The sequence below is a fragment of the Zalophus californianus genome, chromosome 3 (assembly GCF_009762305.2).
Source record: "Zalophus californianus isolate mZalCal1 chromosome 3, mZalCal1.pri.v2, whole genome shotgun sequence".
Taxonomy (NCBI): Eukaryota; Metazoa; Chordata; class Mammalia; order Carnivora; family Otariidae; genus Zalophus; species Zalophus californianus.
In genome coordinates, this window is record NC_045597.1 from 13,639,342 (window position 1) to 13,662,487 (window position 23,146).

The 23,146-nt window shown below is 42.5% G+C and overlaps 1 protein-coding gene across 8 annotated transcripts in view; it reads right to left on the bottom strand.

Moving 5' to 3' along the window:
• MBNL2 (muscleblind like splicing regulator 2) overlaps window positions 1-23,146 on the bottom strand; it is a 155,960-nt gene that overhangs the window by 41,007 nt on the left and 91,807 nt on the right. For all 8 annotated transcript variants that reach the window (XM_027589046.2, XM_027589049.2, XM_027589043.2 and 5 more), the window contains 3 exons: window positions 14,172-14,336; window positions 3,837-4,037; window positions 829-1,092 (listed from right to left, as the gene is read on the bottom strand). In XM_027589046.2, coding sequence (XP_027444847.1) covers window positions 829-1,092; window positions 3,837-4,037; window positions 14,172-14,336 — 630 coding nt within the window. The remainder of the gene's footprint in view (window positions 1-828; window positions 1,093-3,836; window positions 4,038-14,171; window positions 14,337-23,146) is intronic.

The window sequence follows — 23,146 nt, forward strand, 5'->3', positions numbered from 1 at the left end:
TGAGGATATTTTAAAATTAGAATTCCGATCCCAAAGGTCTGGGGTGGGGCCTGAGACTCCGGAGCTGTAACAGACCCCCCAGCGATGAGGAGGAAGAAGAAGGGGGGGCAGGAGGAGGAAGAGGGGGAAAGGGGGGAGGAGAGGAGAAGAATGGGAAGAAGAGAAGGAGGGAGAGGCGGCGGCGGCAGCGGCGGCCGCTCTCTAAGGGACGTTACAGTGACTCAGGGACTCCGGGCTGGGTTACAGCCACCCCCCCCCCCACCCTTTTTTAAAGCACCAGTCAGTACAGCTCCATTTTCATCTGTTTCAGGACACAGTTTCATTCAGGGGGAGGAACTCTGAAGGCAAAGGGGGAAACGGGGGGGGGGAAGCCCGTCCCTGAAGGTCACCTGTTGCGGGCCTCTGGGCTCCGGGGCTGCGCTGCGAAGCGCCGCTGCCCGGGGCCCCGCGGCCTTTCCGTCGCCGGAGCCGCGGGCGCCCCCCACCCCCGACCGGTGGCCCCAGGCCGCGGAGCCCACCCGGAGGAGGAGGAGGAGGAGGTCGGGCCGGGCTGGCCGCAGGGGCGGGGGCGCTGGCGGCTCGCCGGGGGTTCCCTGCGCCTGAGGGATTTACTTATTGTGCTGAAGAAGGGAAGGAGGGGGAAACCAAACCAAAACAAAACGGGGAAAACAACAACAGAACTTAGGCAGCGGAGCAGCAGGGATGGCAGCCTTCCCTAGTTCCCGCCTTGGGGGAGCGCGGCGGGGGGGAGCGTCGGGATCCCGCGGGACGCCCCGCGGCTCCCCGGCGCGGGCGGAGGAAGGTGCGCGGCGGGCGCGCCCCACTTACCATGACTGTGGCCGCGGCCGCGGCTGCCTGGGCGGCCACCGCCGCTTGGTTGGCTTGGTGCTGCGCAGCTTTGATTTTGGCCTGCAAGTGTGCAGGAGGGTGAAAATATTTGCATTTCTCCCTCATGCAACGCCCCTTTATGTAATCCATACAAACGGTTACGGTGTTGTCGTTTGTGTCGATCATGGTGCTGTCTGCGGGGTGTGCAAAGCGGCAGTCGGTCTCCCCCCGAGCACAGTTTCCTCGCTGGAACTCCCTGCATACCTAGGACACAGGGGGCAAGAGCGGACGATGCAGAAGGAAGCCTGATGGCCGCCGGCGACCACCTCCGCCAGCGCAGCCATTTATGTCCAAAAAAAAAAAAAAAATTATTAAAGGAATACATGCTTTTTCCTCTATTTTAATGGTGGCTTTTGTGACATTCCGATAAAAATTTGATTGTCCAGAACTCAACCAGGGTCCCTGACAAACTAATCTGAGTTCTGCTTCGCCCTCTTTTCTGGAGTGAGACTCTGTATTGAGAAAATAAGGCAAAAGTCTGCAGTTGGGCTAACATCACGAAAATCAACAAAGCCTCCCTTTATCTCTGGGTAGTGTGCTTATCTTGGTCTCTACTTTATATGTAATAATTAGGACACAATATATGTGTATATGTAGTATAGAATTTGGACATCTATATCCATATCCAAATCTTCTCCTGCCCTGACCACTCTGGGATGCCCTAGGTTTTCTGCATGGAGGGACAGTTGCATCACAGACCAAGCCCCCAGGGCATAGCGGTAACAATTCCAGAAAGAATTGGGGGAAACAGATTTGTTCCTCCTCTGAGGATGGGAAGTGGGTGGGGTGAATCTGAATACTCCTGTTTCCCCCTAGGTCTCCCCTGCTCTACAAAGATAACTTAACACTTATAATCCTAAGTCAGAACTACTGTATCTAAGATGTTGAAACTTGCACTTAAGGTCACTCTGTAATTATTTTTGACAGCACAGACAGAAAGAAAAGGTAAAAAGGAGAGAAATAAGTGGAGGGAAGTAGGAATAGAGTTTGAAGTGCTGATGTGTTACCGTTGTTTTTTTAGTCCTTAATCCTTAGTTATCCTGAAGTCTCAAGTAACTAGAATGCTCCATCCTCTAAGAATTCTGGTGGATCAAAAGTTTACCATGTAAAGAGAGTTTTCTTTAGAATTTAAGAGTATTCTTAATTCTGCTCTGAAGACTAGTTCTTAAAATAAGATGACATAAATAATAAATGGACATAATACTTATAAAATATCATTAGCAGGGTAGAATTAATAGTAAAATTGTAAATTATTTTCCTTTTAGGCTCTAGTTCCAAAGTCAGTACAACTGAAGTGGTGGTTGGCATCTCGACCATCAGTGACGTCACATGAAGGGTCACTGACGTGACAGTCAAGCCCTGTGAAAGTCAAAGGGGCTTGCAAAATACAGTTTCACTGACCAGTGGCCAAGAGGGCTTGAAGGACAAATAGGTAAGTCACAAAATTGCTCATTCTTTCCTCCTGTTTTGGATATAAGCCAATATTCCATCTTTAGTTCATAAAATGTACAAAATAAAAATTTCTCAGGTGTTCCCATCAATGCTGAGTCAGCCTTCATTTCTAAATGCAATCCTCGGGTCTGAGCCTGCGTCCCAGGTGCATACCGGCCACCGAGTGTTTACCAAGGGTCTCTCTGTGTGGCCGACTTCATTCCTGATTTGAAATGAACTGCAAGCTGCCCTGCTAAAGTCACTGTAAATTATTTTTCAATGTCTTTGTCTAACTAGTCCTGTTGGGGAGGACGATTTTTTTCCCAAGTCAGCTGATTTAATTTGTTTTCTAAACCACACTCACCAACTGAACACTAAAGCTCCATCGGTCCAGCAGGTGGAGCCCCAAACGCTTTTGCAGACCATGAAAGGTCTGTTCTGTATTCACAGGGGCAGGCTAGATCAAAACAGTAGTGTTAGGAACTATATGTAGTTTTTTCATTTTGGGATCCATAAACTCCAGATTGAAGCTGATATTAGGCAGCCACACTTTACCGCCCTCAAGATTTATCTGGTAAATATTTTTTTTTAATTTTTATTGGGTAAATATTTAAACAAATGCACATTGAAAGAACTTTCTCCAATCATCCAACATAAAGCACAGTGTACATCCTAACCATACATACGTCACCTAACAACTTTAATGGGTACTGGAATTAAAGGAGCTTATTGAAAAATCTATCAGAATCTTTACCTACCTGTATAAAATGCTCTATTAAATATCACAGGATATAGTAGTTAAGATAAATCCTCTAACTCTGATTAAAGAAAATACTGGCTTGACTCATGACTTAAGAATTATGTTCTATAAATATATGAACTTGTTTTCTTGACTTTTATAGAACACTTGAATTTAAGTTAAAGAAAATATCTCAATCGATAACTAAATTTGCCCAGCTTCCAGTTCCCCTATTTACCAATAATACAACCAGGGCTGATATTCGGGAACATACCAATATAACCATATTAGTTCTTAAAATATTGAAATATGATCATACCAAGTGGTCAACAGTCATAGTTCTACTTACTCCTACCCCTGTGCCCAAGTGTCCCCCATTGCCCTGACTGCTGGGCCTCTGACTTGCCCATTCTCAGACCTTTCCAGGATCCATCAGAGGTTAATGCCTAGCATCTGGAGGCCTTCTGGAGCCATTCGATGGCCTGCACAGTGACTGATTCATAGTTCTACTGGTTGTTAAATATTTTGCCCCTGAACACACATTCCCCACGGGTGAATTTTGTTTGTACTAAGCTAATTCTTTTCCTACAGACTAATTTCCTTTATACTCTGCCTTAAATTGAAACCATAGAATTACGAATACATGGTGCTTAGATGAATGTGTGTGTGTGCACGTGGCTGTTTTGCAAGACTGAATGAATATCTTCCAAGCGTTCACTTACATAGAAGTACCCTTCTACCACAAATGCATCTCGAATCACAGATATAATTGAAGTACCTCCAGTTTGTCAGTCCTGAGAAGTTTCTGAGTTGCAGTTGAGCCCGGGACAGTGACGGGCGGACTTCCGGGAACAATAACAGGTGTGGTGGGTAGAATTTCCGTTGGGACTAACCCAACTCCAGGGGTTACAGGTGCTAAGTAAGGAGCAAAGCTAATCGCCGTATTTGTCCCTATGGCGGGACCTACAGGAAAAGTGGGCTGTTAAAAGGAAGACAACACAGGACAAAGATTTCTTTAGAATAAAACTTTAAAAAAAAATCACCAGCAAGTGTCATTTGAGCAAAACTCACTCATCATAGATAAGACTCTTTGTGTCAGTTGCATAAATCAATATCTGAGAAAGTAAGTTCATTAAACTTCCCTGTTTTGTTTTGCTTAATAAAAATGAAATCCATATAGATCCTCTCTTCCTAAAACCAAACAAAAAACCACGGGAGAACATCGTAGAAACCTAATTACAGTGGACAGGTTAAACTTTTATTTCTATGAAGGCGTTCACAAGAAAAGAAAATAATAATTCTCACTACAATTGCTCATCATTCCAAACACTGTATGTTGGTAAGGGAGTAAAACCTGTGGAATGCTGACTCAAATTTCTCATTTCTCCTCCGTGGATCTCAAAAAGGAAATGAATAAAGAAAAACCTTGAATAGCGCCTGATTTTCCAGTTGATCAAGTTTGTACATTCACAAAAAGCGGGGATTATTTGGGGCTGTATTTGCTCAGACTCACCAGCATGTTCCCGCAGCCCATCACTAGCATGCAAGTACCCAGTGTTTGTAGGCAATGTTCACAGAGACCTGCTATTTCATGGTCCAGCTCAACCATGTTTAGATCTAACCTTCCCTTGAATGGAAGAGCATGAACTTTTCAGTTAGCCAATTTTTCAACCGGCCATTAAAATCTAGTTTGGTTTCCTAGGTCAAAATCAGAACAGCAGTGATAAAGGCATTCCGTACCTTATTTAAACTTCTCTATTACTGCACTCCTTGTCCACAGACAGGAAGAAATATACTAAGGGGTTGAGGGGATGATTATTTTTAAACGCCCCGCCTAAAAATAACGCCTCTCAGAAAGGAAATAGTAGAAGAGAACAAGAAACTTTGCCTCACTCTTCTAGAACCAATGTTAACAATTGAAGATGCTAAAATTCTTCTTAGAATAAATTTTACCCCGAATTGTACCCGAACGCTTTTTGTTGGTTGCTTGCTTTTTTAGTGATTGGATGACTTTTACCTTCTTTATTTTTAGGACCAGTTTGCAGATATTTGCAATCACGTGTTAATGTAATTTTCTAGTACCGAACCATGCCATTGGCCCTGTCACGCTATTTCGCTATTTATACATTGTTAGTAACATTCTTGTTTTCTATTTATGGCTCTGAAGGAGTTGTTGAACATATGGGAAAAATAACAATCTATGTTTATGAAACAAATTTTTTGTTGACAGCAATAACGGAAAATCTCTCTTATGAATGCTCATGTTAGAAAACAGTGAAATATTGATAGTATGTGCAGGGAGTTCTCAGAGAGTCTGGAAGTCTTTACTGGAGTGGCTGGGGGCCACGAGAGGTGATTCTAATGGTCTGTGAATGCTGCTGTAGCCCCTCCCACGAGGGGCCCTTAGGTCTTTATGCCTCAGACATAAAATTCACTTTGGGACAGAGTTGCAACATGAGGTTTCAACATGGGAAATAGATGGCAGTTAGGAATTTTTTTCTCCAAAATTTTATATGTGTATGTTTTCCATTTTCAACCCATTTAAGCCATAATTACAGAAAGTTGTGGTTTTCAGGAACTATAGCTTTTATAAGTTAGCGCTCTTGAAAGAAAGCCAAGTGATTTGAATGGTATGACTTATGTAATGTTAGAATTAAAAAAAAAAAATCCACCCTGAAATGTCACAAATCACAACAGATCAGTGATTCAAAAAACTAGCTATATCATAAATGCCTGTGGGGAATTTCTTAAATAGAGATGTGGCCAGACTCAATAGGTCTATGCAGGGGCTCTGAAATTTGCATTTAAAAAAATTTACATGATCTGATGTGTGGCCCAGTTTGTGAAAATAAGTATTAAAACACTTGTACTAAATGTGTAATTTAACCCAGAGACCAATTATCAAAGTAAACACTGAAAGAAAAGAGCTCTCCCCTACACCCCCAGCCCTCCCTCCCATGGATCATTTGAAGTCAGGGTCAGTGTAGTGACATACAGACAGCTTGTACCTTGACTATCAATAGGATGTCAGAACCTCAAAACTCATTTCCTGAAACCTTTTCGCCTATCAGCAAATCTATTACAATTAGGAAGATCATGCTTTCCAAAATGTACGTTACTTGTTCATCTAATTTAATGATCTAAAATGGATGTTGCAGTTTGTTTTACTAATGAGAGCTCTAACAGGGCTCGGGGAGAGTATTACTTACAAATAAAAGCACAGGTTTTAGACCGAGAGCGATCTGAATTCAAATCCAGAGCTTTGCCGTTAACTTTTATCCTGGGCAGTGAGTTAACCTCGCCAGGGTTTAGTTTTCTCAGCAGCAGACGGGACATAAAACCTTAAGCTTAGCTTCAAGAGTTGGGCCAAATCAGGTATTATTTCTCCCCCCTTCCCATGGTCAGAACTCAGTAAATAACAGCTCTCATTGGTAGTGTAAAACCTGCAGTAATAAAATTTTCCCCCCAAATGGCCCATTGTGTCTAGAACAGGAATATAATCAGCATAGAAATGTGATTACAAAGGTATAAACTCTATTAATGATTATTAAATGATAGCAAATGTCTTCTCTTTTTTGAAATGTGGGCTGGGAAAATACATTCTTCCATGTGTAGCTGAAAGTTAAAAGTGTATAGGTCTTAGGAAGATAGATTCAATGAGATATTTTCTCTCTAATAGAGTGTTTTTCATTGAAGGTAATGAATAAAAAGTTAAGTTACGCTCATCTTCAGAGATGGGCACTCTTATTATTACTGTTGACAGTAATACCTTATGCCTCTGAAGGGTTCCCAGTGTTCAAACCGCTCTCCCACACCTTGTCTTCTTTAACCTTCTCAATATCCGTGAAGGACAAGGGTGGCCGTGAAAACTTACGGGTGAAAGCAATTTAGAGTATGGACCAAATGGATCATGCAAGGTCAATGCTGCTGAGACAGAGTCAGGGCAAAGCACCCGGGACTCCTGACTTCCCAGTCTGGGGCTATTTCCATTTCTCTGCACCCCCTAGATTTTGTTGGTAATTTCTTAAAACAGAAGAGGGCAAACCCCCCCGCTGTGCCGATGTCTTTGAGTGTAAGGCCAGAGTGCTGGTGAAGAGCTGTGTCCCACCATCAGCCAAGGCCTCCTCCAGATGGGAGAGGCGAGGCTGCTCCAAACAGCGCTCTGGAGAGCCACTGCCCCGGCACAGTGGGTCCCAGATCCCGACTGAAATTAAGCTCCACAGGTAGAGTCCAGGCTGACACCATGTCCTCGCGTCTGAATTCAGTTCTTAGCTGCAGCTAAGAAAAGAGAAGAGCAGCACCTGCGAATGATTCTGGTCCCCGGGGCCACACCAGCTCGCTCCTGGGAGCCTCGGCCCCGTGGTTTCTGTACAAGGCCTGCTGCCAGGCTGTCTGAGATGGGATCCACTGGGTCCTTGATCATCTCTCAGAACCAGCTGCAGCTAGAGAGGCCGGAGGACAAAGCTGTGGCGTCTTCTGGATGAAAATGGCCTCTGAAATGCTGGCCTTGCTATTTCTCATCTCTGGACTTCATTCCACATTCTTGTGTTTCTCTCTTCAGCTTCTCACAGGCTAGTCTTCTTTCTCAGTACATTATACCAGTAGATCCAGGTTCAAAGACCTCTCTGTCTCCCCCCACCCACCCCCCACACATTCAGCACAGGTTCTTTGATATTTTGTAGTGGCAAGGAAGGATCAGCGCTGAGCTGTAATGACTAAGTGGCCTGAGGTATTTTATGGCTCTAAAATTTAGTCAGTTGACTTTTTAAAACAGGAGCGTGAGAGTTCATACATTTAGAAAGCTTTGACTTCAAAGGGTAGGTATTCGGCATTCAAACTGAAAGGCTTAAAACATGGCATCCCTTAAGCCTCCTCTCTTTACTTCCAGAAGCATCTCTGGAAGGCAGAATACTCAATGCAAGACCTTGTCCCTGAGGACTGGGTTGTATAGGCTCTTAAATCTCTATCCTACTAAAGGCTACCCACCCCCACTTCTTTTTCTTTCTTTTTTTTTTTTAAATTGAGGTATAACTGACATGCAACATTATATTAGTTTCAGGTGTAGGATGTAATGATCGATATTTGTACATATTGTGAAATGATAGCCACAGTATAAGTCATTACCATCCATCACCATATGAAGGTACAGAATTTGCCTTCTCGTGATGAGAACATCTACGATTTACTCTCTTAGCAACTTTCAACTATGCAATACAGTATTCTTAACTGTAGTCTCCATGCTGAATATTACCTCCTCATGAATTACTTTTTTTTAATAACTGGAAGATTGTACCTTATGACCCCCATACCCATTTTGCCAGCCCCCTTGCCCTGCCTCTGGCAACCACCAATTTTTCTGTCTCTATGAGTTTGTTTGTTTGTTTGTTTGTTTGTTTTCCCAGATTCTATGTATAAGTGAGATCATAGAGTACTTGTTTTTTTCTATCTGACTTATTTCACTTAATATAATGCCCTCATGGTCCATTCACGTTGTTGCAGATGACAAGATTTCCTTTTTCAAAATGGCTGAATGATATTTCATTGTATATATACACCACAACTTCTTTATCCATTCATCCATTGACAGACACTCGGGTTGTTTCCGTATCTTGGCTACTGTAAATAATGCTGCAACAAACATAGGGGTGCAGATATTTTTTCAAGTTAGTGTTTTCATTTTCTTTGGATAAATACCCAGAAGTGGAATTGATGGATCATATGGTAGTTCTATTTTTAATTCTTGAGAAACCTCTATGCTGTTTTCCCCAGTGACTACACCAATTTACATTCCCAATGCAATGGATTTCCTTTTCTCCACCTCCTGGCCATACCTGTTACCTCTTATCTTTTTGATAACACCATTCTAACAGATGTAAGGGGATATCTTTTTTTTTTTTTTTTAAAGGCTTATTTATCTGAGAGAGAGCGAGCATGTGTGTTCGTATGCACGAGTCAGGGGAGGAGTAGAGGGAGAGAATCTTCAAGCAGACTCCCCACCGAGCACAGAGCCCAACACAGGGCTCCATGTCACGACCCTGACATCATGACCTGAGCCGAAAACCAAGAGTCTGATGCTTAACTGACTGAGCTACCCGGGTGCCCCGATGTGAGCTGATATCTTACAGTGATCTTTATTTGCATTTCCCTGACGATGAGTACCGTTGAGCAGCTTTTCATGTACCTGTTGGCCATCTGTATGTCTTCTTTGGAAAAATGTCTATTCAGATCTTGGCAGAGGATTTTGTTTGTTTGCTATTCTATTGTATGAATTCTTACTGTATTTTTGGATGTTAACTCCTTATCAGATATATGATTTGCAAGTATTTTCTCCCATTCCATACACTGCCTTTTCATTTTGCTGATGGTTTCTTTTGCTGGGCAGAAACTTTTTAGTTTGAAGCAGTCCCACTTGTTGATTTTTGCTTTTGTTGACTTTGCTTTTGTTATCAAACCCCGAAAATCATCACCAAGACTGATGTCAACACCTATGTTTTTGTTTTTGTTTTTGTTTTTAGGAAAGGAGTTTAATGGTTTCAGATCTTACACTCAAGTCTTTAATCCATTTTGAGTTAATTTTTGTGCATGGCGTAAGATAGTGGTCCAGTTTTTCTTCTTTTGCGTGTAGCTGCTCAGTTTTCCTTGCACTATTCACTGAAGAGGCTTTTCCCATTATATATTCTTGGCTCCTTTATTGTAAATCAATTGACTATATGTGAGTGAGTTTGTTTCTGGGCTCTCTATTCTGTTATATTGATCTACGTGTCTGTTTTTATGCCAATATTATACAGTTTTGATTACTACAGCTTTGTAATATAGTTTGAAATCAGACAGCATGATGCCTCCAGCTTTGTTCTTCTTTCCCAAGATTTCTTTGGCTATTCAGGGTCTTTTTGATTCCATACAAATTTTATGATTATTTGTTCTAGTTCTGTGAAAAAACCCATTGGAATTTTGATAGGGATTATGTGAATCTGTAAATCACTTAGGGTAGTATGGCTATTTTGACAACATTAATCCTTCTAATCCATAAGCATGGAATATCTTTCCACTTAGTTCTGTCTTCTTCAATTTTTGTCATCAATATCTTATAATTTTCAGTGTATGAGGCCTTTTACCTCCTTGGTTCAATCTATTCCTAGGTATTTTATTCTTTTTGATGAAGTTGTGAATGGGATTTTTTTTCTTAATTTTTCTGACAGTTCATTATTAGTGTATAGAAACATGACAGATTTCTGTGTATTGATTTTGTACCCTGCAATATTACTAAACCCGTTTATTAGTTTTAACCACCCACTTCTTTATCTTGAGTGTACACACAAAGGCTGTGCGTTGGATGGGGGGTGCAGTGTGTGAGGAAGGAAAGGAAAAAAAGAATTACTGTTATATCCTATTAGGAATTAGGGAGAAAAAAACTGCCAGGAGGAAAAACTGAAGGGGACTTTTAAAAATACGGTGAATTTGAGACAGAAGCATTATAAGAGGAAAGAATGGTGTTTTGTGTTTTCATTCACTGAGTAAGTATTTTTTGGTACGGACATTGTACCGGGCCACTGTGTGCATACTTATTGAACTTAAACCCTAATGGGAAAGAACAAACAAAATTACAGTTTATTTTTATGGATAAGCAGAAATGAGGAGGCCTCATTGGTAGTGATGGAGATTGGTGGTGGGTCACAGGGGATGGTTAGAGAGTCCTTCTGGATAAGATGAGGTGAACATGTGAAGAGCAGCAGGATACTTCCAGCAAGAGCAAAGGCCATGGGGCAAGCAAGAGTTTTGTGTGTTCACAGAACTAAAAGTTCGGTTTGGTTCCAGTGAATACAGAAATAGTGGCCCCTGATGAGTTGGTGAGCTGGTGGGGACCAGACCACGGATGACATTCTAGAGTACAGTCATGGTTAATGTTTAGGTTTTGTCTCTAATGAAATGGGAGAGCGCTGATGGGTTTTAAGTAAGGGAGTGATATGATGCCTTTATGTGTTACAAATATTCCTCTGGTTGCTGCACGCAGAATATACTGGAATAAAGCAAGAGTGGAAACTGACAGATTAGAAAGGAAATATTTGAATAAAAGATTGATGGAGGCTCAGATGCGGGTTTAGGGAGGTAGAGAAGGAAACAGACTGGAAAGCAGATATGATAGCACTTGCTGATGAACTGGATGTGAGAGAATCTGCTTAATTTTGGTTTTGAAACTGCTGGTTGCGTTTACTGAAATGGGAACATTCGGGCTGGAACATGTCAGGTTCCTGTGAGCAATTTAAAGATGAGTACAGTAGGAAGTTAGATATGCAAACTCGGGGCTCCGAGGAGAGGACTGGAAACATATACTGGGGAGTTCTCAGCTTACAGATGATTTACAGCCATGGGAATGGATGAGATCATGAAGGAAATGTCCAGTGCCAGGAATCTCCATGTACAGCAGTCTCCACATTTAGTAGAGGAACACAATGGGCAACATCTCCAGCCTTTTCCCTGGGAGGAAGACAGATTAGAGAGGAAAGGAGCATTCCGCAAAGGAGAGGTTGATTACGTGGGTTGAATATGGCTAAGAGCTCAGACGAACACAGTGAAGGCAAAAGAGACCACTGGTTTAGCAATACAGAGGTCACTGGTGAGATAATCAAGGGACCAGGTTTAGGGTGGGTGGAAGTTAGGAGGGAGTGGAGAAATATCCGTAGTACTTTAGAGAAGGGTAGCCTAGCAGGAAACCTAAAAATGGAGTGGTACCTGCTACTCTGTGTTTATCAGTGCGTTTGTCTTAAGCAACTCCCACGTGTTATTATTTCTTGTGGCCAGTCTGACAAACTGCCATAAGCTTGGCAATTTTATCCTTGCATTTTTCTGAAGGCCAGAAGCCTGGAATCCGTTTCACTGGGACCAAATCAAGGTATTGGCATTTCATGCTCCCTCCGGAGGCTCCAGGGAAGAATCTGTTCCTCTTCTCTTCTGTCTTCTGGTGGCTGTTGGCATTCTCTGGTTTCTGGCCCCGCCGCCTGTCTCTGCCTCTACGGGCACATTGTCCTTCTCCTCTTCCATATGTGCCCACTCTCCCCCTACCTCTCTCTCATAAGGCTCCTTGTGACTGCATTTAATCCAGGAGCACTGTCCCATCTCAAGGTGCCCAACTTCCCATAGCTGCCAAGACCTGGTTTCCTTATAAGGTGACATTGACACGTTCCCTGTGCCTTTCAGGGCTGTTATTTGGCCCGCTATACTGTACTAGGTCACTAATTCATTCCTGAGACTCTGAAGTCATTTGTTTGTAGAGTTGATGATTTTTAAGTCCATCACACTTCTTATTCTGGGATTTCTTGGGATTTAAAACATCTATTGAAATATTTAGAGGTACAATTCCTTTTTCATAGATGAACTGTGGTTATTAACTTCTAATTAATATTTGAGACACTACATAAATATAACTTCCAAAAAGAAGTTCAACTAATACTTAACAACGGGAATGGACTTTTCTTATTAACACTGCCATTATTAAGTACGAGGGTCAATCCTTATGGATTCTAAATAAATAAGTGAATGATTAAAATGAGTGAGACAGACACATAATGCCGTGTTACTATGTTGACCTTGGTGGTTCTAAATTTATTCCTACAGACATTATTTAATACGAATAACTAAATTACTTCAGCTGTAGGTATTTTAACAAAATAATTTATACGCGTACATCAGTCGAGAACCATAAATTATACATGTGTGTGGTTTTAAACAGATCTACTTAAATGCCTATATATGGTGTGAAACATATTCAGATCTCTGTCTATGCTCTCCTTACATCTAGGCTCCCCCCTACGCATCCTTTGGGATATACTTATTTGGGACCTCCTCCAAGCAGCATTTCCTGCCTCATTCAAAATCATAATTCCCTGTGCCTGAACCTTGCTTTGCCTGTCTCATGACTCTCTCTACTCCCAAAAGACTGTATCTCATTTACGTCGGAGCCTCCTGCACTTGGTACTTGTTTTTTCCTTTTTTTTTAAACTCTAGGCAGAGCTGGGTCCTGGCTACCTTGTGCCACCGTCCCTGAGCAGAAACCTGGAGACAAGCAGAACTGCTAACCATCTGCCCGGATTCTCTCCTTCTTCCGGCCGTTCCCACCCTCCCCATCTCATCACAAGTACATCTCAGGGGTAGCTATCCTTTTTAATTTAGCAGCTTTCAGTAACATAGACTTTTCACACAATAAAGACTAATTTTTAAACAATAGTCTTTTGTATATGTACTTCTTTATAAAAGCAAATTTTGCTCACTTTACTGGCTTTGTTCCTTTCAAAAAATTAGCTTGTTTTTGACAAATAATTCACCAATGTAAATGAAATCCCCTCAAGCCAAATGCATTCCTTTTCCCCAGGCCTTGTTCCTAAAACAATTCCCAGACCTTTAAGGAAGTACTTTCAAACACTGAAATCAGGGAGAAAATATGACACAATACGTATTCAAAGACTGAACTCCCTTGAGCATTTAATCTTGTGGCCCTGGTCACAGCCGCCACACCTTTGGCGGGCCTCAGAGAGAGGGTGGGCGTGGGTGGCTCAGGCAGCCTTCTCTGGGGATGCTGTGGGGCTCCCGGGGGAGCTGACTGCGGAGAGCGCCCCGCTCAAGATGTCTTGAGCTCCAGTGTCAGCCCCACTTGCTTATTAGCTGCATGACATTGGGTAAATCACTTAACTTCTCTGGTCTCTCACTTCGCTCACCCTATAAAACGATGCCAGTGAACGAAACTGTCTATCTGCTAGGTTGCTAACAATATGATAGGCATCGACGCCTCCTCTTTACATGGATCATCACTTCACACTCTACATGAAAATGTTGAACTCTTTCCATTCTAAGATGGTTCCAATGCGGAGTTTACCGGTGAGCAAGAGTTGGAGGGACACAGATTTCCCAGATACCGCTTACTGCGCCTACTGCGTCCACACACATTTTTTCTATTTAAATAATTTCAAAAACCCTATTTTCAGCACCCATTTAGCTTCAAAGCTATTCGCTTTAATTGTAGCCAGAGACAAAGTAGGGGGGAGGCCATTTTAGGTCAATGTGGCACTGCCTGTACCAACACTTTAATCATCAAGCCCATTATTAGACGCGATGTACTCACCACTGGATGAAGTGGGGTTCCTGGAAACATAAATTGCATCTGCTGGGCAAGCATCGCGGCAGCAGTTTTTTGCTGGATCAAATTGTTCCTCCCATTAATTTCTAGCTGAGTTTTTAAATGTGTTGGAGGATGAAGATACTTGCAGTTCTCTCTTGAACAACGGCCCTGTAAAACGAATGTTTGGTTTTAGGACTGTTAGGAGTAGCTGTCATCTACTGTCAACCATTTCACAGTTGCTCCGTGTATACAAACGTAAGGATCCCGTGCGTGCGTGCGTGCAAGTGCGCGCGTGCAAGTGCGCCCTCATGCTGGAACGTACAACAGACTTGAATCAGGCATTAGATGATTATCAACCTTGCTCAAACCTGTTCAGCAGAGAAGCTTCCTGAGATTTTTTTGCGGTTGTTCTTTCTAATGGATTTCAACTCTGACAACAGACTCTAAAGAAACCTGAGTGCTAGGAGTAAAGGCAGACCCTTCTAGCCCGTGTGGAAGGCAACCAGAGGAGCATTTTTTATGGGGACTTATCAAAAGGGCTCTTTGAACTTGCTCTGTGTTGGTTTGTGCATGCTGGGGTGATGACCAAATATGAATGATGACGTGCCGAATTTGTGCAGGGGGGACACTAATAAGAACTTCTTGAAATGCATGTTCCAGATTGGCTAAAGATACCCCTGGTCCAAATCATTGAAGAAGAGGCAATGGTCCTGTAGGAGTGGATATTTCTTAGTAATAGATGCATTAGTGAAAATTCCAGGCATAAACTCAGATAATTACCTGCAGCTAATTAGTCTGGTACACAAAAGCTGTTATTCCATGTCCCTGCCCCACTCCCATGACAGTTGTATCAAATTTAATGTCACGATATGACACAGTGAAGAGTGTTTATGGCTAAAGTAATATTTTGACGTTAAAGTCGGCACAGTGAAAAAAAATTAATTAGGTGACAGGTGTGCATAAACCCAGTCTCGAAGAATAGTTGCAAATGGAGTGCTCATACCGAATTCCCAAGTTTTCAAAATTACCAATTGAGAGAATCATGTCGATGTGTGAATTATGCAATTCCTGGAGAAAGAAGAGCAGACTGTGCTAACCAGTGTTAGTATTATCATTCCCTGAAGAATTAGTCTATTTGCAACCAAGAAAAGAGAATATGGGGTTGTTTACCAGATATAAAAATAATTTTAAATGGCAAGCATAGTGGATCTGGGGAGACAAATTTGTTTATAGTCATCCTAATTCTAAACATCTGGAGTTCTCCCTCTGTTTCCCGCTAATTTCAGCTGCACTTTTGACAGTGTAGGCCCCTCTCCAGCGTGAACCTTCCGCCGCCGCGGTGGAGGAGGGCAGATGTCAGTGGCAGGCTTGGTCCTTGTGGTCTGCGCTCATCAACTGATGCTGTCCTGAGGCTCTACCGTTAGCATTAGAGGTCGTGTCACCCTCCGCAGGTAGGACACAGGCAGGTACTGGGAACATCAAAAGGAATTGGTCCCATTTCTGTTAATAAAATTCTGTAACAATGGTTACAGGTCAGTATGTCTTCTTAGTCTCAAGCTCATAGTTTGAATGTGTCCTGCAGCTTCCTAAGTGTGAAACAGCCATCCCGGGGCAACCACTGGAAGGTCTGTTATAAAGACACAGGTAAACTGGAACCACAGTGAAAAATAATCTAAATCCAAAAGGCCTAGGAATCTCTCTCTTCCTCTCTCCATCTACTTGTCTCTGCAGTTTTGGGGAGATAGTTTTTATCCTAACTTTCCTTTGCTCTTTGTTTTGTGACGTTCTCCCTTGACAACTGCTGAGTTTGCCAAAATCAAATCTCCAAGAAGCATGCGTATTGGGTCAGCTCCTACAACACAGGTGTGTGACCAGTCTCTGGATTGGGTGTGTGTAGGCCAAGTGCCCAAATATACTCTTATCATCTATGATGGGAGGTGGTTCATGGGATACAAGACGTAGCTATGGACCATCAGCCGGGGTGGGAGAGGATTAAACAGAATGACATTTCTCGTACAGAAAATATGCACCCCAGACTTCACTCTGACAACCTCAACCCACCCCCTCTTTAGGAACCATCACTTCACCTGGAGGCTGACACCCAGAAAGGCTCAGGTGTACAAGATAACCGTATAGGCCTGTGTGCACAAACATACAGCTGGTCCTAATGAGGGGATTGGGGAAGGAGAGTTCCATACAATGGTGATGGAATCTGTGAAATGTCCACACTTCTACCAGTTTGGTTCTTCATTTTTGCTCATTCATATAACCATCCCTTTGATTCACTAGTCTTCTAATGTAATCCTTTGTAGCTACATGTAAAAATTTCGATTAGGCTAGAAAAATATGGTTTTCTTGTAAATGCTATTATCTTTTGATACAATTGGGACACTTAAGGAACTGTATAAACTATTTTCAGCCAAGAGAACATGATTTACAGCATTGAATTAGTAATTTATTGATGGAACCTTCTTTTTCATGAGAATTAATGCAATTTCCTAGTGTCCTTACTTACACACTTGGAATAAGGCATATTATTGATCACCCACGTGCCAGACAATCTATACATGGCTATCTCATTTTCCCCTTACAACAGCTATAAGGGTACCATCTTACAAAACAGCAAATGGGCTCAGAGATATTAAGGAACTTTTCCAAGGTCATATAATCGGTAAGTGGTAGAGCTAGATTCTAAATTCATGTCGACCTGACTCAATTACATTACTACACCAAGCTATTTATTAGCAATAATTAAAATCTAGGAAAGATAAAAATCTAGTGCTATCCTTGATAAGATAATATGGGTGCATATATATTATATAATAATAGGGATGCGTAACACAATTTAAAATATAGTAAAATATATATGAGAAATAGGGAATGGAAAAAGATTATTTGCCTGGGTCTATCCCTCTGTAGGGGAATGGAGAAATGGTTAAGCTCACAGGCTCTGGAGGCAGACTCCTGGGCACATAACTTGGTTCTGCTCTTTCCTACCTGTGTAACTTTGAGCAAACTACTTGAATTTCTTGTGCATCAGGTTTTTTTTTTTTTTTTTTTATCTGTACAACAGAAACCATGAATTGTGTTTTCTCTAAGGGCTGTTGTGGGATTCCGTGAATTAATACATGAACAAAGTTTAGAGGTACATACGCCTGGTACATAGTAAGCACTGAGTAAATGTTGTTAATATTACCAAAGAAGGAGAAAATATTTGTACATGATATTTTGTTTACAGGATGTGCAGATCACAGATTTAGTTGCATTTTATGGCTTTTTGGTTCTTCCGTAGGCAGAGTTTTACTTTAAAACATGATGGAAGCTACTTAATTATGCTTAGTCAAGTATCTTATGTTTAAAATTATTTTCAGGTCTCTGGAGTATTTCTGCAAGTATGCATATTTAAAGAAACAGACCTGGGGCGCCTGAGTGGCTCAGGTCATGATCTCAGGGTCCTGGGATCGAGCCCCGTGTCGGGCTCCCTGCTCAGCGGGGAGTCTGCTTGATCCTCTCCCTCGGCCCCTGCCCCCCAGCTCGTGCTCTTGCTCTCTCACTCTCTCTCTCAAATAAAAAAAATAAAATCTTAAAAAATAATGAAAAATAAATAAACAGCCCTGCACCATAGTTCAATCTAGTATTAATATTGTGAAGTATATTGCACCATGGATGTCTGAGGCATACTAATTCAAGAACTGGGAAAATCTAGGCAGAGTTTTAGTAAAGGATCCTCCAGGATTCTAAAATCCTAAAGGAAAAGCAACTGTCAAAATATAACGAGCTATTTGACACAGTAAATAATTTGTAAGGAAGTTTTTGTGAAGGCGTAAGATTTGTCAGGATATGCATCATCACACAAAAACTGCTGATTATCACAGCAAGTTGTCATAACCAAAAGGGAGAGGGCAGTGTGCAGAAATGTACAACGTCTCTGTGTATCATCGTAAAACACAACAGCAGTGTCAAAAGTAGCGTCTCCCGATTTTAGTCCAAGAAATAAAGATAAAAATGTCTTGGAAAAGTCTTCCTGTGGCCTCTAGGATTGTTTTTTGTTTTATTTCAACTCTCCCTCCCTTTTAGTTCTTGGTTAAACGCTGTGTCTGAGGAAGTGAGAGAAGTAGGGTCTGGCCTCTAGAGAAGAGCACTGCATGGTTTCTGTGGGATGGGGATGGGAGGGTGCCATGTCCGAGTACATGTGGAGAGTCTTCTGGAAATGAAACACAGGAGCCCAGGCGAAGGCAGGCAGATGGGCCCATCCAAGGGGCCAATGTGGGACATCAGGCCTTCAGGTGCTTTGCTCACCCCTGGGGGTATGGAGACCACAAGTGGTCTGGACCACACTCACCATTGTCCTCGGTGTACTTTCAGGCTAGGAGATCTTACCACGTGTGTGTGCCAGGCATGGCACCATTTATCCAAATGACGACACAGATAAATGTATAGTTATAAATTGTGATATGTGTTCTGAGGAGAATGCTGAGAGAGGGTGGTGGGAGATGCTCAAAATTGAGACTGGTGGGTCAGGGAAGGACGCCGAAGAAGTGACATTTAAACTGGGACCCCAAAGGATAAGAAGGGACATGGCAAGGGAGTGAGTGGTGCGTGTGCGTGTGCGTGTGCGTGTTGAGGGAAGAGAACACAAAATGCGAACGAGAGGAACAGAATGTGCGAGGAGAATGTGCTAGGTGAATGTAACATCTGGGGACGTGCATGAAGTTTCCCGAGGCTGGAGTACAGAGGGAGTGCACGTCGGAGCAGGGGTGAGGAGACAGCAAACAGGAGCAGACTGGAGCCAGGGTAAGGGGTTTGAACTTCATTGCCACGGAGTTTTTAAGCAGGAGCAGAGCATCGTTTTATGCTAACTACATGCAAAATTGTACCCTGGCTATTCGATTTCGTACTACTCTTATTTACTACTCTCTCTACTTTTATTATAGTTTGCGTTGTTTGGAGACCACTTATTTAAAAACAAAAGCAGAATTCTGTCAGCGTCTACATAGAATTTGTGCAGTTTATTCTACCATCAAAAATAATCTCTATTCCAGGAATTTTAGATTAGGGAGTATTGGTTAGAAGTAAAAATGGTAAGCCAAATTAAGTTTATTAAAGTAAGCGACCATGGAAGATTCAAATACAGAGGACCCAGGTCGATTCTCACCGGAATGTGGAAAGATGCTAAACTAGAATCTGTACTTGGCAGGACAACAGATCGGAGTCATCAGAATTACGCGGCCATTACATTCCATGGCGCGGGATCGAATAAATGCAGCCGTGGCTAAGAAAAGATTTCAGAATCAGGTCAGTGTGTGTGTGTGTGTGTGTGTGTGTGGAACATAATTGGAAAATGAGATTTTCTAAATGCTTATTTTAAAACAAGTAATTTTTAGAATCTTTTTCTAGTATGCTCCTAATTGAAAAAGTCAATTAAAACATGGACACCAAAAAGAAAACAGATTAATCAGGAGATTGCTAAAGTGATTCACAACAGGAGTTTTTGCCCACAGGAATTGCCGACAGAATATATCCCACTCGTCTTCCATGGGAAAAGCTATGCATTTTATAGGATGTACAATTCAAACAGTTCCTAAGCCCCTGCTGAATGTATCACTTGGGGGTAATTTGAATTGGGTCTTGGTGTGGGCTGAGTCATTGATCAGCAGGCTCTAAAAAAGGTCCTTCTGGGGGAGAATAATCCCAGTTGAGGTTCGGGGTCACCGTCCGACCTACTGAATGTCGCCTCTTGCAGTTGGGTCTTGGACACTCCCCATTTTCAGTACACGACAGTGTTTCAGAGTGAGCAGGCCAGGCTCTGCAAGGACAAGTGCCGACTCTGGTGACTGGTGGCAGATGTACGTGCTCTGAGAGTGGCCTGCAGGGGCCCTTTGAGTCCAGGAGTCTGCGGACCCCAAAGCTGGCCATGGAAGAGGCTCTCAGCTTCCTCTGCATCCCATACACGCGAGACCATCTTAACGAGCTCCCAATGGGACGACAGATTCTCGTCCTGGAGTTACCTTCCTGAGACCTGGTTTGTCTTGGAACCTCTCTTGGAGAAGCGGTTTGCACTCGTGGTAAAGGGAATAGACTCTTTCCCCAGACCGCTCTGGCTCCGAATCCAGCTTTGCTGCTCTTGCCATGGGGCCCTGTGGCCCTCCAGCTGTCCCCAAGATGGGGACAGCAGGAGTTCCTCCCTCTAGACTTTTGGTAAAGATGAAGAGTTCATGCCCGTGAAGTGTTTGAACAGTTTCTGGCACACAGCGGGGCCTCCGTAAGGTTTTGATATCATTACTCTTAACCATTCTCATCATCATCACTCTTACTAATAACACCTTTGCTGCATAGTAGAGAAAAAGAAATGGTATTAAAAATCACCTCTCTAATCCTCGTTCGGTTTCTCTAACCCCATGCTTCCAGGAGCTATGAAGCTCTTTAACTCTCTGTTAACTCTTGTTCTCACAATCAGTGCCAACACGGGCCATTTCTCTCTTCAGAAGAACCTCAGATCTGGTTCTCTTTGATATTTTTCCTGCTCAAGCCTGCCCGCGCTGATGGGCATGGCATGACTCATCTAGAAGTTAAAGCAAGTAAGCATTCCAGTGGGAAAATCCTGGAATTCTGGTTGTGGCTTCATCCCCAAATGGTTATGCGAACTTTTACAAATCCTTATAATGGTCTGTGTCTCAGTTTTCTCATCTGTCGAATGGGTGTGTTCATATTCCCATATCTCGGCTCCTTCTGCTGGCTGTCACAGCTCGAGAGACAGCAGAAGTTGCTCGGGAAACATTGCTCTACATTGTCAATTCCACATCTCTTTCCTCTTGAATGTTCCTAATCTAGTGAATGGGGAAGGCTACCAACAGTTACAGTAAGGCGTGACACCAGAGACTTAGCTGGCAACAGCCCCGGCATGTTCGGAGAATAGTTGAGAAGTTACGTGACAGACGAGGCATGAGGCACACCAGCAGAAGTGGCGAATTAAGTCAAAATTGATTAAGTCTAGGAGAATTTATTAAGTACCTACAGTGTACGCAGCTTGAAAGTGAGAAATTCAATCAAACAGACCACCGTTTTGGCCCTCGTGACATACAAGTTGTCCAGCAGACATTTCTAAGGGACTGAACTGGCTGGGTGACTTTCAGAAACTCAGTTTTTTTTTTCAGAGTGGAGGGGGGGGGGTGGGGAAGAAAGGCCTTGATTTGACCAGGGGAGCAGATTTATATTGGTCTATCATTTTTATGGGTTTCAGTCAGGTGGCAAAAGGCTGCGTTGAACATTTGGCCTGAACCTTCTCTTCCTTCTGCAGCACATTTCCGGAAGGATATGGGCAAGTAAAAGTGTAGGGGAATAAAATGGTTATTCACATCAGGGCCTAATTTATAACATTAACTCTGCAGTTGATATAGCTGTATTCCAAGGCAAGTGACAGATTAGGCTTTTAAGCTTCTTTTGAATTTAAATAAACTAATTGAACCACATGAGGCTCCTTGTATTATTAGTTCCAACTACATAAGAGAGCAAATAAAATACAACCACATAAGGACTTTGGAATTAGAGGAAACTGAATTCAGGGAATCGCTACAAGCAAATGATAACCAGAACGTCCATCAAAATGAACAGTTCATCAATATTATGTATGAATTTAAAATAAGCTCTTTCTGTTTATTAGTAATTTAGTTCAACTTATTGTACGACTCATCTTTTATAGTCTATATATGCAATACTCTTTTGGTCAAGAGCATAAAACACTGTACTTATTAAAGACAGATTAAAAAGGGCATATTTATGATCTGATCTTCCCTTTTCTGAGGAATGTTCCTTTAATTCCTGCTCCCACGGGATGGAGGAAACATGTAGGAAGATCTAAGAAAGATTGGAGAAGTGGCCAGATGGGGAAACTAGGGAAAAATCACAAATGCTGAGAGGCAGTAACCAACACGTCCAATTTTCCCCACTGCCAACGAGTGCACAGCTATGGGGGTGGGGGGAGAGGAGGAAGTCTGAAGCACATTGAGTACATGACTGGTCCAAGTGATAGTGGGAACTGTAGTTTAATTTGCTTTTTCTTCTCTTTTTATTTATTTTTTAAAGATTTTATTTCTTTATTTGACAGAGAGAGACACAGCGAGAGAGGGAACACAAGCAGGGGGAGTGGGAGAGGGAGAAGCAGGCTTCCCGCCGAGCAGGGAGCCCGATGTGGGGCTCGATCCCAGGACCCTGGGATCATGACCTGAGCTGAAGGTAGACAGCCGCTTAACGACTGAGCCACCCAGAAAACCACCTGAACCGGCATTACCGGTCATTCCACTGCTGCACCTGGACTGTGGGGTGACGCCCAGAGCCCTCCCCCAGTGCTAATGCTTTTACCTTCCTTAGAGGGTGCTTCTGGGTTTTCCCATCTCTAGATAATGCATTTAGGGCCATTTGTTATCAATAGAGGGCTGGGGGCACCTTAGGGCCATCACCAGCGCTTTGTGACTAGATTTGGGACTCATACAACTGCCCCCCCTTCCTTGTTTGTTTGTTTTTTTTAACTTCTAGTTTTTAATTTTTAAATTGAAAAATAATTAATATACAGTGTTAATATTAGTTTCAGGAGTACAATATAGTGATTCAACACTTCTGTACATACTCAGTGCTCATCATGGTAAGGGTGCTCTTAATCCCCTGTTTCGCCCATTCCCCACCCCCCACTGACAAATCACATTTTTTTCTCTGTATTTAAGAATCTGTTTTTCTTGTTTCTCTTTCTTTTTCTTTCTTTCTTTCTTTCTTTCTTTCTTTCTTTCTTTCTTTCTTTCTTTCTTTCTTTCTTTCTTTCTCTCTCTTTCTTTCACTTCTTGAATTCCACATATTGGTGAAATGGTATGGTATTTCCCTGTCTCTGACTGAATTACTTTACTTGGCACGATACCCTCTAGGTCCATCCATATTGTTGCAAATGACAAAATTCCATTCTTTTTTTTATGGCTGAGTAATACTCCATT